At 44.0% G+C, this 15,796-nt stretch overlaps 1 protein-coding gene and 2 pseudogenes across 1 annotated transcript in view; all 3 read right to left on the reverse strand.

Moving 5' to 3' along the window:
• Positions 1–1,547: 1,547 nt before the first annotated feature.
• Positions 1,548–2,167, reverse strand: LOC105553935 (annotated as a pseudogene).
• Positions 2,168–11,487: 9,320 nt separating this feature from the next.
• Positions 11,488–12,917, reverse strand: LOC105553930 (annotated as a pseudogene).
• Positions 12,918–15,076: 2,159 nt separating this feature from the next.
• NUP205 (nucleoporin 205kDa) overlaps positions 15,077–15,796 on the reverse strand; it is a 92,807-nt gene continuing 92,087 nt past the window's right edge. Inside the window, exon 43 of the mRNA XM_012000119.1 lies at positions 15,077–15,420. Within this exon, the coding sequence (XP_011855509.1) occupies positions 15,268–15,420 (153 nt within the window). The 3' untranslated portion in view covers positions 15,077–15,267. The remainder of the gene's footprint in view (positions 15,421–15,796) is intronic.

A 15,796-nucleotide genomic window follows, 5' to 3' on the forward strand; every position in this document is an offset into this window, starting at 1 on the left:
TGAGCAGCGGGTCCCATCCGTAGGTTCGCAGCTGAATCGTGGGAGCTTTTGCAACATCCTCTACCAGTGCCCAGCTGGACTTTGCGGGGAAGAAAGGAGGCTTGTAGCTCGCAAAGCTCCGCAGGTGTGCTGTGTCATCAGCGTTGAGGACCCAAGGTAGAGGCTGGGTGTTTAAGAAGCCCGGATGGCGGGCTTTGGAGTCTGGTGATACCGGATGGGGCCCATGCTGCCGTGTGCCGCACGCCAGTCCCTGAGATAATGAGTTTTGCAGCAGAGAAAGGGTTTTTTCACCAGGCAGCCAGCCGAGGAGACGAGAGAACAGATCTCAAATCTGCCTCCCCAAAGATGGGTTTTAGGGATATTTATGGGATAGAGGAGCAAGGTGGTCTGAGGTGTGGGGAAAGGCGATTGGAGGTCAGGAAAAGTTTGTCAATGGGTGATCTGCGGGAGGTAGTCAAGCTTCATGGCTCTTCATAGGATACATGGTCACAAAAGGGCATCCTTAGAATGATCTGAGGGTGGAGGTTTTGGCCCTCTAATGTCAGAAGGACACCCATAAGGCTTTCATGCAGGCCCAGTTGAGGGGTTGGTGGTCCCGGCTGTACAAGAACTGACCCAGGCCGGGCGCGGTGGCTCAATCCTGTAATCCCAGGACTTTGGGAGGCTGAGACGGGCGGATCACGAGGTCAGGAGATCGAGACCATCCTGGCTAACACGGTGAAACCCCGTCTCTACTAAAAAATACAAAAAACTAGCCGGGCGAGGTGGCGGGCGCCTGTAGTCCCAGCTACTTGGGAGGCTGAGGCAGGAGAATGGCCTGAACCCGGGAGGCAGAGCTTGCAGTAAGCTGTGGTCCGGCCTCTGCACTCCAGCCTGGGCAACAGAGCGAGAGACTCCCTCTCAAAAAAAAAAAAAAAAGAACTGACTCCAGCTTCCTGAAAAACAAGAAACCTTATCAAGCAACCCAGATGTCAGAGATGTTATCCATAAGGAGGCCAGTGGGAGCCTGGATATATATTGTTTAGCTCTGTGACTTGAGCTATATGGGTTTGATTAAAAAACTAAGAGCAGGTGACTAAAAACAAGTGAGAGAAGTTTCATTTGGCAGGCCTCATCAGGTTGACCCTCAGTTTCACTGGCTCAGCTGGGTTTCTTGCCTGGCATGGCCATAGGTCCTGTTGACAATTTGGTATCATATCGCCATAAAGAATCTGTTCTTTCAGTCTTTTGGTCTGTGTGTGTATGTGTGTGTGTTTTCTCTCTCTTTTTTAAAGAATTTATTTTAAGCCTATTATACCACACAGTATATTTTAAACACTAACTCCCTAATAAGATATAACTCCCTAATAAGATAAAGCAAAGACAAAAAAGTTCATCTTATTAGAAACAAGATATACCATCACTTACTGTCTTCAAACATTATTGCACTTTAATTTTCATAATTTGACAAAGCATTGATGAAACAATCTGCAGACTAGTTTTAACAAACAACACCTGTAAGCAGACATGACCGTCCTAAATTGCTTATTAGGTATGAATTTTACAAACTACTTATATTTGCGGTAACGGTAGAGCTGGAGAGTATAGTGCCTTCTCCAAGCTGCCCAGCAAGAACCATCAGTATGGGGGAACTTATGACACTTTCCAAGGCCACGGCTCTTTCGGCCTGCAGCTGTCAGCCCACACATCTCCCTGTGTTTGTGGACTGGTTTGGTGATCGATTGGGTGTCAGGATTTCTTCTGATAACTTTGTGGAATGGATCAATGAGGATAACCTCAAAATATTTGTATGTAAAATCTTCACCAACCCAGTGAGAATTCAGGACTTTTAGAGCCCCACAGTTGTGTCCGACTCGCTCCTCTGCAATGGACTGAAGGCTTCAAGCAAACTTTAGCTGGTTAACACCATGATCGACAGGCTTGCTAGAAGTTGCACCCTTAGGAACTGGGCATTTTCGGCCACCACGGCGAACGCGAATCCTATCTATAACATAACCTTGCTTGGCCTTGTAGCCCAGCTGGTGTGCTTTATCAGGCCAGGTGGGGCAGGGAGCCTGTGGAGAGCGGAGAGCTGGCGGTACTGCCAGCAGCGGACCCTCAGAAGAAAGCACATGACATCAGACTGCTTCTTCCTCCATTGCTCCTGGATGTACTTGTATGCACCCATTTTGGCTTACCTGATGGATGCTGCCAGACAGAAAGGAAAAAGCCTTACTCCCCCTGGTCTGTGTTTTAACATTAATGCTGATCCGTTGTTGCATTTAAACTGCAAAGGAGAGGGGATATAACGAGGCATGTCTAACCTCCCATACCATCATGTCTGGGAACTCAGTTTTAAGGTCTTTCTGGAGTCCCTTTGGCCAAAAAGAGGGTCTGTTCAATCTATGGAAGGGATTTAGGATGTTTAGTTTACCTAGCTATAGGAATTTAAGCAACGAATTTAAGCAACGTTTCCTATTTCTGCTTTTCTCCAAACATCTTTCATTGTTCTCTCTGTCTTCCCCCACCTGCTTCCTGGTTTTTCTGCTTTCCAGCATATTGCCACTGCAACCAACCTGAGTTTATTTATTAAATGGCTAACCAATAGAGACAGTCTATGGTTAGCCATTTGTATTAGTCTGTTTTCGCACTGCTATAAAGAACTCCCTAAGACTGGGTAATTTGTAGAGGATAGGCATTTAACTGACAATTCTGCGTGGCTGGGGAGGCCTCAGGAAACTTAGAATCATGGTGGAAGGCTAAAGGGAAGCAAGGCACATCTCACATGGTAGCAGGAGAGAAAAAGGGAGGGGGGAGCTGCCAAACACTTTTAAACCATCAGATCTCTTGAGAACTCACTATCACGAGAACAGCATGGGGGAAACTGCCCCCATGATCCAATCACCTCCCACCAGGTTCCTCCCTCGACACGTGGGGGCTACAGGGATTACAATTGGAGATGAGATTTGGGTGGAGCCACAAAGCCAAACCGTATCACCACTTAACAAGTAAACTCAAGTAAGTTGAGTTTACTCAATAGGATCTCTCTCTCCTTGACATTTTCGAATGCCAGGGAAAGGAAAACTGGTGGGTCAAGATGGTGGCAGATGCTCCACAATCAACTACAACTAGAAAGGGCAGGGTCTCTTTGAACTAAGGTGGCTGCCAAGAGGGAAGAGGGAAGGAATGCTAGGAGATGGCTACAACACACCATACTTTCCAGTCTGTCCAGGTTAAAATTTGACTCAAGACTTAACCCGTGCTTCTCAACTTTAATGTTCATTCATATCACCTGGGCATCTTATTAAACTACATGTTCTGATTCAGTAGGTCTATGGTAGGGCCTAACTTTCTACATTTCTTTCAACCTCAAATGATGTTGCTGGTCTATGGACCAGACTTTGAGTTGCAAGATGCCAGGCTGTGAGCTACATTAAGAGTGAGGTCTTCACCTGTTGAGCTCATGACTCCATCCTCAGCGTCCAGTGGGTGTCTGGCACAGCCTCTGAACACAACATAAGGATAGTTATTAAAATGTTTTTCGTCGGCCGGGCGCGGTGGCTCAAGCCTGTAATCCCAGCACTTTGGGAGGCCGAGACGGGCGGATCACGAGGTCAGGAGATCGAGACCATTCTGGCTAACACAGTGAAACCCCGTCTCTACTAAAAATACAAAAACTTAGCCGGGCGAGGTGGCGGGCGCCTGTAGTCCCAGCTACTCGGGAGGCTGAGGCAGGAGAATGGCGTAAACCCGGGAGGCGGAGCTTGCAGTGAGCTGAGATCCGGCCACTGCACTCCAGCCTGGGTGACAGAGCGAGACTCCGTCTCAAAAAAAATAAAAAAATAAAAATAAAAATAAAAAAATAAAATGTTTTTCGTAGGACCTTATCCTCTCCTTAAGATAAAGGCTTAAATGAAGCCCGGCTTTTCCTCTAAGGCTTTTTCAAAGGTATTTTCTCTAACTAACCACAGGCCATGGAGAAGCAAGGCAGGACTCTTTTGCTCCCCACTGCTACTTTCCGAATTATCCCTTCAATATCCTTATATAAAAACACTTCCTTTACTTTCCTGTTTGCCTTTAGCCCTTTTTTTTTTTTTTTTTTTTGCAACAGGGTCTAGCTCTGTTGCCCAGGCTGGAGTGCAATGCCGCGATCTCAGCTCACTGCAACCTCCACCTCCTGGGTTGAAGTGATTCTCCTGCCTCAGCCCCCTGAGTAGCTGGGATTACAGGCGCCCGCCATCATGCCCAGCTAATTATTATATTTTTAGTAGAGACAGGGTTTCATTGTATTGGCCAGGCTGGTCTCAAACTCCTGACCTCGTGATCCACCCGCCTTGGCCTCCCAAAGTGCTGGGATTACAAGCGTGAGCCACCGCACTCAGCCTACCTTTAGCCCTTCTTAATGTCTTAATCTATTGATTTCTGAGGCAGTCTCCTCATTCACTGAAGGCTTTGGCATCTAACCCACGGCCTTCCTTTCAGTGCCACGTTATCATAATCTTGGGTGACTTCAAGGCCATATACACTTGTACTTTCCAGAACTCCTTCCTTCCAGTGACCTTCACCTTCACCCCCCTTCAGCAGTGCTCTGCCGTGATCATAACACTTTGTCATATCGTAGACCTGTGAAGTATACCCCAAAATCCTACCTCCTCTCCTATCAGCCCTTTGACTTTAGCCAGATCTCCACTCAGCTATTCCATATTCTCATGAGCTATGTGCTCCCTTCTGGAAGGCTTCAATCCTTTTCTGTCTAGTCTATACCCCAAGAGACCAGCACTTTAAGGACTGTTACTCTCAATTCTCCTATCCAGTGGTCTTCTCTGATACTTGCCTTTTAAAATTCTAATTTTCGATCTCCACCTTTTCCAGTCCCATACCAGTGATTCTAAGCACCAAATGGAGAAAAGATGGATCATTCAGCAAATGATATTCATCTAACTAGGATCATTACCTGGAAAAAATAATGATGTTGGGTTCCTACTTCACACTTTGCACATAAATTACAGATAACATAAATGGCACTGCACACATAAATAACAGCTTAAACAAGACAAAAAAATGTTAAAATCAGTAGAAGAAAAAGAAGTTATTTTATAATCTGCAAATGAGAGTGGAAGCTTTTTCACATGACCAACATGATACAAAATCCAGAAGCCATAAGAGATTGAGAAAATCAACTACATAAAAATTTTAAAATTCTGTAAACACTTTTTGTGAAACAAGTGACAGAGCTAACTTCATTTATATAAAGATCTGCTACAAATCAGTGAGACCAATGGCTCAATAAAATATGGCCAAAGAATTTGAACAGTTCACAGAAAAGGAAATACAAATGGTTCAAACATATGAAAAGATACTGTGGGTAGCATTTATATTAATACTAAGAGAAATGTGGATTAATACTATAATGAGGTACCATTTTTCTCCAAATTGGCAAAAATCACAAAGGTTGGCCGGGCGCGGTGGCTCATGCCTATAATCTCAGCACTTTGGGAGGCTAAGGTGGGCAGATCGCTTGAGTCCAGGAATTTGAGACCAGCCTAGGCAACGTGGTGGAACCCCATCTCTACAAAAAAAATACAAAAATTAGCTGGCTGTGATGGTGTGCGCCTGTAGTCCAGCTACTTGGTGGTGCTGAGGCAGGAGGATCGCATGAACCCGGGAGGTCAAGACTGCAGTGAGCTGTGACTGCACCACTGCATGCATGCCAGCCTGGGTAACAAAGTGAGACCCTGTCTCAAAAAAATAATAAATGAAATAAAATTGAAACAGCTTGATAACATACTGTGTTGGAAGAAGTAGGGGAACAGGCACAGTTTACACAACATTGTGGGGGGAATGAGTTGTTACAACTTTCATGGAGGCAGTTTGGCCAGAACTATAATTTTAAATAAGCATAACTTTCTCCTAGCAATTGCTGAAATTAGGCTCAAAAACAGTCATGGTAGAAAAAGGTTGGAAACAATGTTAACCAATAAATTACTGATTAAAATCATGCTATATATCTACATTGAAATACTTGTGCAAAAGCAAAGAGCTTTATATGTGCTGATATGAAAATATCCTCAAGTGAAAAAAGCAAGGTGTTGGTATGCTACCATTTGAGGCATTGACAAAGGTATCAGTGGGAAGGAATGTGCTATTCAATAAATTACAAAATTATCCATATGAAAAAAAGTAAACGTAGCTTATACCATTCACAAATATCAATGCCAGAGAAATTAATGACCTAAGGAGGAGGCAACATTTTTAAATGCCAAAAGAAAATACAGAAGAGTATCTTTATGATTTCAAGTGGGAGAAAATTTTTAGATAAAGAGCACATACCATCAAGGAAAAGATTTGACACATTAAAATGTAAACAAGTATACCATTAAAAAGTTGAAAAGATAATCCAACAGACTGGGTTATCTGAAAAGAGAAAACTGAAAAAAATTGAAGCCATTCTGAATGGCTTCAATTCAGCATGTGTAATTCAGCAATTACACATAAATTCAGGATGTGTAATTACCTCCTACACATCAAAAAGAAAAAACCCAATAGAAAAAAAATGGGTAAAGCTTTTTAAAGGGGGGGAAAGAATGGTACACAAACTATGCAAATCAATCAAGGTAACGTTTTATACCCATTAGACTGGCAAAATTAGAAAGTATGATGACTGGGCCGGGCGCGGTGGCTCACACCTGTAATTCCAGCGCTTTGGGAGGCCGAGGCAGGCGGTTCACGAGGGTAAGAGATCGAGACCATCCTGGCCAATGTGGTGAAACCCTGTCTCTAAAAATACAAAAATTAGCTGGGCATGGTGGCATATGCCTGTAGTCCCAGCTACCAGGGAGGCTAAGGCAAGAGAATCATTTGAACCCAGGAGGTGGAGGTTGCAGTGAGCCGAGATCGCGCCACTGCACTCCAGCCTGGCAACAGAGCGAGACTCCATCTAAAAAAAAAAATTAGCCCAGCATGGTGGTGTGTGCCTGTAGTCCCAGCTACTCGGGAGGCTGAGGCAGGAGAATCGCTTGAACCTGGGAGGTTGCAGTGAGCCGAGATCGCGCCACTGCACTCCAGCCTCGCAACAGACCTAGACTCCATCTAAAAAAAAAAAAAAAGGCCAGGGGCGCGTCCCAGTTGCAAAGTTTTTTAAGAACAAGATATTTGAAGTATCCCTCCATGGATCACTTATTATAATGGGAAACATATATTTTACAACAAAGATGTGTGTCAAATACCAACTTAACCAGGTGGTCAAGCTTAATATAATTGGACACAATGATATGCACCTCCTCCTGATGTGATCCACCAAAGGCACAAATCAACTGTACAAGGGTGGTATTCTGGCCACAAGTGTTTAACCTGAGTCTAATCAAAAGATAACAAATTGTAGGACCTTTTCCAAAACAGCTAAAAAATGTGAGTTATAGGCCGGGCGTGGTGGCTCAAGCCTGTAATCCCAGCACTTTGGGAGGCCCAGGCGGGCGGATCACGAGGTCAGGAGATCCAGACCATCCTGGCTAACATGGTGAAACCCCGTCTCTACTAAAAAATACAAAAAAACTAGCCGGGGGAGGTGGCGGGCGCCTGTAGTCCCAGCTACTCGGGAGGCTGAGGCAGGAGAATGGCGTAAACCCGGGAGGCAGAGCTTGCAGTGAGCTGAGATCCGGCCACTGCACTCCAGCCTGGGCGACAGAGTGAGACTCCGTCTCAAAAAAAAAAAAAAATGTGAGTTATAAAAGTTTCCCATCCTCCAAAAAGCCAGGGAACCGTTTTAGAATAAAAATTGACTGAAGAGATAGCTAAATATTGGGCCGAGTGTGGTGGCTCATGCCTGTAATCCTAGTACTTTGGGAAGCCGAGGTGGGCAGATCACTTGAGGTCAGGAGTTCAAGAGCAGACTGGCCAACACAGTGAAACCCGTCTCTACTAAAACAAATACAAAAATAGGCCGGGTATGGTGGTGCACTCCTATAATCCCAGCCACTCAGGAGGCTGAGGCACTAGAATCACTTGAACACGGGAAGCAAAGGTGGCAGTGAGCCAAGATCGAGCCACTGTACTCCAGCCTGGGCAACAGAGCGAGACTCTGTCTCAAAAAATAAAACAAACAAAAAAAAGAGATAACTAAATATAATGTGTGATTCTTTTTTTTTTTTTTTTGAGACGGGGTGGCGTGATCTCGGCTCACTGCAAGCTCCGCCCCCGGGTTCACGCCATTCTCCTGCCTCAGCCTCCCAAGTAGCTGGGACTACAGGCACCTGCCACCACGCCCGGCTAATTTTTTGTATTTTTAGTAGAAACGGGGTTTCACCGTGTTAGCCAGGATGGTCTTGATCTCCTGACCTCGTGATCCGCCCACCTCGGCCTCCCAGAGTGCTGGGATTACAGGCGTGAGCCGCCGCGCCCGGCCAATGTGTGATTCTTAATTGGATCCCGGTCAAAAAAAAAGTTATCAAGTGCATTTTTGGAACACTTGAGGAAATTTTAATGGACAGATTAGATATTTTTATTGTATTTTATTGTCAAATTTCTTGGATATGATAATGGTGTTGTGGTTAGGAAGGAAAATATCCTTGTTCTCACTTGCTAAAATAGGGATAAAGTGTCATAATGTCTACAATTTAGGGAAGAAAACTAGTGTATATACACAAAAAAACAAAGCAAGTGTGCAAACTGTTGACAACTGGTGAATCTAGGTGAAAACTGTATGGGTTCATGGTACTTTTCTTCCAACTCTTTTGAAGATTTAAAATTGTTCATAATAATTGGGAAGGCCGGGTCACACCTGTGATCCCAGCACTTTAGGAGGTGGAGGCGGGCAGATCACCAGAGGTCAAGGAGTTTGAGAACAGCCTGGCAAACAAGGTGAAACCCCGTCTCTACTAAAAATACAAAAACTAGCCGGGCATAGTGGCGGGCGCCGGTAATCTCTGCTACTTGGGAGGCTGAGGGAGGAGAATCGCTTGAACCCGGAGGCGGAGGTTGCAGTGATCTCAGATTGTGCCACTGCACTCTAGCCTGGGTGACAGAGCAAGACTTAGTCTCAAAAAATAATAATAAAATAAATAAGTTGAGAAAACACTAGACAAATATTTAGAAAAGGTTATGTTGTATATTAACAGCTGTTAAAGCTCAGATAAAGTTCAGACATAATTTTTATATTACCAACTGACCAAGACTACAGTAGTAATGACTGGGAAGAGTGTGTACCTCTTTTTGATTTTCTAACCCACCAAACTGATTCACTCAGTAAAAATGACATATTTAAATCCTACATGTGTTTAAAATTTAAATGTAGCTTTTAAAAACAAACTATCCAACACCTGGTTTTATCCTCTTTGCTTGCTTCGCTGAAGAGTGCGTGCTGCACCTGGCGCCCTCTCTGCATGCCCCAGGTAACAGAATGCAGAGGTCAGGCTGAATGTCAGCCTCTCCCCGCTGTGTCACACAAACATTTCTGGTCAGCAGCACCATGCAGCTGCAGGCCTGCCCGCCACTCCCTCCCACACACTTCTCCACTGCCCCAGATTCTGATCCACAGTCAGTGGTAATTTGGGACAAAATGGTAAGAAAACAATATGAAACGTAGTAAATCCAAAATCTTTATTTTTTTAAGACTATAGTCTTATAGTAAAGGGAGGAAGCCTTAACTTGCAAGACAATTCTTGCAAGGATCTGTACAACATACTTTTTATTTCTATAGAATGGAATCAAACCCAGACAGAGACTACAGAATGTATACTAGAAATTAGCAAATGCCAGGAATGGAGCAGGAAAAAGACAAGTGAGGCATAAACACACAAAACCCTTCACTGGGATCTGTTGACCGCAGCCAGAACCAGGGCTGGATCACACAATGGAGGCAGCTACCAGGGCCACAGGAAGGGAAGTAGCTGGGGCAGGGAAAGGCCCACACTGGGATACGGGGTTTAGCACCAGGTAAATTACTCTTGGTATTTACATACGAAATCAGTTGGCTCTATTTCTTAGACATACACACAGAAAGGAAGATTTGATCATTACTTTATGAATCTGTTATTTTGCAATACCGGTATTATTAAGAAATAGGGACAATTCACTCAGATTCAAATTTCAGTAGCAGGAAATAAATATCAAAATACCATCATTGGCCCTCAATACAAAACCTCTACAACACCCAATATTACCCTCCCTGCCCAATCCCAAAAGATCACTCCCTGGTGGCTGCCACTTCACTGCTGCCATCTCCAATAGATACCACAGGTGTCATGCAGCCCTCCTTAAGGCTGGCACCGTAGGCTTAAACAACTGGCTGAGAAGCAGGAGTGAAACACGCCAAAGGCTCTGTGCTGCAAACACGACCCCTCTTTTTTTTACACCACAAACTTCTTTAAGGATCTGGTCACTCAATTGGAGTGATAAATAGCTTTTTAGAAAAAGAGGAAAAAGTCCTTAAAAAGGAGAAAGTGTAAATCTGATTACTCCAAACCAGTCATCTTTTTTTTTCTTTGAGATGGAATCTTGCTCTGTCACCCAGGCTGGAGTACAGTGGAGCAATCTCGACTCACTGCAACCTCTGCCTCCCGGGTCCAGGCGATTCTCCTGCCTCAGCCTCCCGAGTAGCTGGGACTACAGGTGTGTACCACCACGTCCAGCTAACTTTTGCATTTTTCAGTAGAGACCAGCCAGGCTGGTCTCGAACTCCTGACCTCAGGTGATCTGCCCGCCTCTGCCTCCCAAAGTGCTGGGATTACAGGTGTGAGCCACCGCACCCGGCCCAGTTATCTTAAAGTAGAGCAGTTCACAGATTCTCAAAGTCTATTAAACAGAGGTGAGCGCGGACCTGGAGGCAGCCCCGGGGGGGCAGGTGTCCTCCAGGCAAGTGCCTGGCAGGCCTGGAGGCGCTGGTGGAGTGGGCTGGACACTGTGCTCAGAGGTCAGGCTGGTTATCTGTCCTCTACAGAAAAAGCTGCCCAGCTAGGGTGTTTTGGTCTAAAAATTATTGGTGGGGACAGGGAATCCCTGAAGGGAATATGTTTGTTTGTTAAAAAAATGAAAACAAAAACAGTTATAGTGGAAATGGGAAAGGAGCACAAGAGCTTTTTTTGGGGGATGGGGTAGGGAGGGGGACAGACTCTTGCTCTGTTGCCCAGGCTGGAGTGCAGTGTTGCCATCTAGGCTCACTGCAACCTCCATATCCTGGGCTCAAGCAATTATCCTGCCTCAGCCTCCCGAGTAGCCAGGATTACAGGCGTGCGCCACCAGGCCAGGCTAATTTTTGTAATTTTAGTAGAGACGGGGTTTCACCATGTTGGCCAGGCTGGTCCCGAACTCCTGACTTCAAGTGATCTGCCCGCCTCAGCCTCCCAAAGTGTTGGGATTACAGGCGTGAGCCACTGCGCCACGCCCCGAGAGCTTTTCCATAAACATGTAAAAAACATTTTTAAGGGAGAAAGAGAAAAATAGTCTCTGAAATGATTCTGAGGAAATGGAAAGGATGATGGAAACAGTCTTCATTGCTGGTCTGCCCTGAGTAACTCAGTTGGCCTCCATCTGGAGTTTCTTCCTACTTCAGGGCTCTTCATGCTCCAACTCTGAGCTGGAGTCGGAGCTCCCATCAAAGGCAGAGGTGGTGCTGCCCTTGGCATTGGTGTAGAGGATGCTGTCTGAGGAGGGATAGTTGGCCTGTGGCTGGGCACTTGACCTCCCCTTCAGTGCACGGACTTCCTGCTTCAGAAGAGCATTCTACCGCTGAGGTCATCGATTTCTCACTGGCGTGTGGTTTTTCCCTCCACATATGCTGGATATACTCTATGGCTTTGTCTAGGATTTGGGCCCCGGATGCCTTCTCTCCTTGGAGTATTGGGACTGAGTCCCACAAACTGAAAGCTGCCTTTGATGTGGTCCCTACGATTTCATTCCAGTGCATCATGATGTGTGGGGAAAAGAAAGAGAGATCAGCCTGTTACTGTGTCTATATAGAAAGTAGACATAAGAGACTCCATTTTGTTCTGTATTTGAGATCCCTACCCCCAACCTTGTCCTTGCAAGAGACATGTGCTGTGGTGACTCAAGGTTTAAAGGATTTTGGGCTGTGCAGGATGTGCTTTGTTAAACAAGTGCCTGAAGGTTAAAAGTCATCACCATTCTCTTAATCTCAAGTACCCAGGGACACGTACACTGCCAAACGTCGCAGGGACCTCTGCCTAGGAAAGCTAGGTATTGTCCAAGGTTTCTCCCCATGTGATAGTCTGAAATATGGCCTCATGGGAAGGGAAAGACCTGATCGTCCCCCAGCCTGACACCTGTGAAGGGTCTGTGCTGAGGAGGACTAGTACTAGAGGAAAGAAGGCCTCTTGGTGGTTGTTGGCAGTTGAGACAGAGAAAAGCATCTGTCTCCTGCCAGTCCCTGGGCAATGGAATATCTCAGTGTAAAACCCGATTGTATGTTCTGTTTACTGAGAAAGGAGAAAACCGCCTTAGGGCGAAAGGTGGGACTTGCTAGCGCAATGCTGCTCTTTATGCACTAAAAAGGTTTATGAAGATGTCTGCATATGCATATCAAGGCACAGCACTTTTCCTTAAACTTATTCATGTCACAGAGATCTTTATTCATATGTCTTACTGCTGACCTTCTCCCTACGATGATTCTATTATCCTGCCACTTCCCTTTTTTCTAAGATGGTAAAGATAATTATCAAATAAATACTAAGGGAACTCAGAGACCGGTGCCGGCGTGGGTCCTCTGTATGCTGAGCGCCGGTCCCCTGGGCCCACTTTTTCTTTCTCTATACTTTGTCTCTGTGTCTCATTTCTTTTCTCAAGTCTCTCTTTCCACCTAACGAGAAACACCCACAGGTGTGGAGGGGCAGGCCACCCCTTCATCGATGGGCCCATTTGTCAGCCGCAGATTGAAATCTCTGTTGTAGCTTGTCACTCTCCACCTCGATGTCATCATTATCACTCATTTCCTACAACTCAGGGAGCAGCTACTGCAGCAGCAGCAGCCAGGGAGGCAGAGGGATAGAGGAATCTGAGGAAGTCACTAACAAGAAGCAGCAGAGTTCCCCTGCCTACATACACACACTCACTTGCTCTCACGCACACAAAACATGGGCAAGAACCACCTCCTCACTCCCAAAATCTCAGTTCTAAATTTAGCTATATGTCTTATCTGTTAAGAAGGCTTCGTACTTCAGAAGTTTATAAAATGCTTTGATTTCACGCCCAGGCTCTTTGCTAATTATTTCTAGGTTCATGCCTGTGCTCCAGATGATAGAGATAATCATATACGTGACCAGCAGAGCAATATGCACTGACTACATTATGGATCCATTTATTTATTCTTTCACATCCAGGACTTCTATTTATTAACAGAATGTTTTCCAGCTAATGTTTATATCTGGTGGGCAGTAAATTAATTACAAAATATAACATTGACAAAGCCTTTATATTTTTCTTTTTTTAAACCTGACAGCATAACTTTCTCTAAGATAAAGCTGTTTTAAAAAGATGCTTGAAGGCCAGGTGCAGTGGTTCACGTCTGTAATCCCAGCACTTTGGGAGGCTGAGGCGGGCAGATCACTTGAGGCCAGGAGTTTGAGATCAGCCTGGCCAACATGGTGAAACTCCATCTCTACTAAAAATACATTAGCTGGGCATGGTAGCACACGCCTGTAATCCAGCGAGAGGCGGAGGTCGCAATGAGCCATGATCATGCCACTGCACTCCAGCCTGGGTGACAGAGTAAGACCCTGTCTCCAAAAAAAAAAAAAACAAAACCGAAAACCCAAAACCCAAAACCAATGCTTGGAAGCCATAGAAGTTTTATTGTAAGCATTTAAAAACAACAACACTAGGCCGGACGCAGAGGCTCACACCTGTAATCCCAGCACTTTGGGAGGCCAAGGTGGGCGAATCACAAGGTCAGGAGATTGAGACCATCCTGGCCAACATGGTGAAGCCCCATCTCTACTACAAATACAAAAATTAGCTGGGTGTGGTGGCAGGCGCCTGGAGTCCCAGCTACTCGGGAGGCTGAGGCAAGAGAATCGCTTGAACCTGGGAGGTAGAGGTTGCAGTGAGCTGAGATCATGCCAGTGGACTCCGGCCTGGGTGACAGAGCGAGACTCTGTCTCAAAAACAAAACACAACACTATAACACTATAGAATAAGTATCAATTTTATTCTATAGTGTTATAGTGTTTATTCTGTTACTACATGAAAGTGAGGACTTTCTCCTCTCAGCAGTCTCTCTTAAGTATTAGGCTGAAATAATTGTTGGCTGGAAAAGGAAATTTGCAGTTTCAGATGATGTAGTTACTTGAACATGAAAACAACTGGGTAAGAAATAGAGTGGTGATCATGTAAATGTTTTGTCCTAGTGATAGCCATCATATTAATTATATGAGAAATATTAGCAGATGATTAATTTGAGAAATTTCACAATCATTTCTAAGGAACAAATGCAAATTACTGTAGAGTCAGCTCTCCATATCCCCAGGTTCAACATCTGCAGATTCAACCAACCACAGATCACAAATATTTGGGGGAAAAAAAACAATATAACAGTAAAAAATAATACAAATGTAAAAACATAGTATAACCACTATTTATATAGAATTTACATTGTATTAGGTATTATAAGCAATCTAGAAATGACTTAAAGTATACAAGAAGATGTATCTATATTATATGCAAACACTATGCCATTTTATATAAGGAACATGCATACCAAAACATAGGTTTTGGTATCCGTGGGAGCCCTGGAACCAGTACTCACCAGATATCAAGGGACAATTGCATTGTCAACTTACATGCAAAAAAGAAAAAAAAAGGCAAAACCTAAATAATTTTAGGAAAAAGCTTAACTTTTTCAGACATTTTCACAGTATTGAGTACACCATTCTATAAGAACATGGCTATAGTTTAGTAACCCTGAATATTGTAATAGTGCAATGTAGCTACAAAGGGTAAAAAAATAAGAATTTTCAGACTATGCCTTTAATTTGGCATTCAGAATAATATCTCTATGGGAAAATCACCACTGTTGAAGGTTTATTTGTCAGATTCCTGATAATACTGATCATTTTCTAGATAAAAGATCAAAAGATTAACCATACATTTGTTTTGTTTTTTTAAAAAGGATTTATTTTTTACTAGTGAGGATGGAACTAGGCAAAGTTTACAGAAAAGATGTCCATATACAAAGAAAGAAATAGCAAAATATTTTTGGTCATAATTTAGAAAGAAATTAATCTATAAAACGGAGACAGTTCTCCCCAATTCATCTCTCATAGAAGAGCGTAAGCACGGCTCTCAGTTCCTTGATATCCTCAAGAGGCCACGGATACGTCTGACAAGAGCCTGTATGAAACTGTATCGAGATCGAACTTTTGAATATAATCCTTCAATGTCCAGGAGTTTCTTTTGTAATGATTCTCCAAAAGCACTGATTGCATCAGCCTGAAGCTAGAGGTGACACAAAAGACATTTTGTTAAAATTGTTGTCTCAAATATTCCTTTTATTCTAAGTCTTCCAATTTAAAACACCTTAGAATTTTTGTAATGTGGTTCTTTCAATGTAAAATACTTTTGAATTTTTGTAATGTGCTACTAAATTAACTAAACATTCACATGTTCTACCTTAGAATTTTTTGGTTTAATTCTCATGTTTTTCCTGCTTTCTTTTCTTGTATACATTTAAAAACCTGCTTTAAATAGCAATGAATGTTGATGCTGATGCTGATATACTAACATACAAACAAAAACATTTCCTGAAGGGCCATACAAGAAGTCAGTAAGACTGGGAGGGAGGGAGGGAGGGAAGGACGATGCGGGGAAGGAA

Source organism: Mandrillus leucophaeus, unplaced genomic scaffold (genome assembly GCF_000951045.1).
Source record: "Mandrillus leucophaeus isolate KB7577 unplaced genomic scaffold, Mleu.le_1.0 Scaffold619, whole genome shotgun sequence".
Classification (NCBI taxonomy): domain Eukaryota; kingdom Metazoa; phylum Chordata; class Mammalia; order Primates; family Cercopithecidae; genus Mandrillus; species Mandrillus leucophaeus.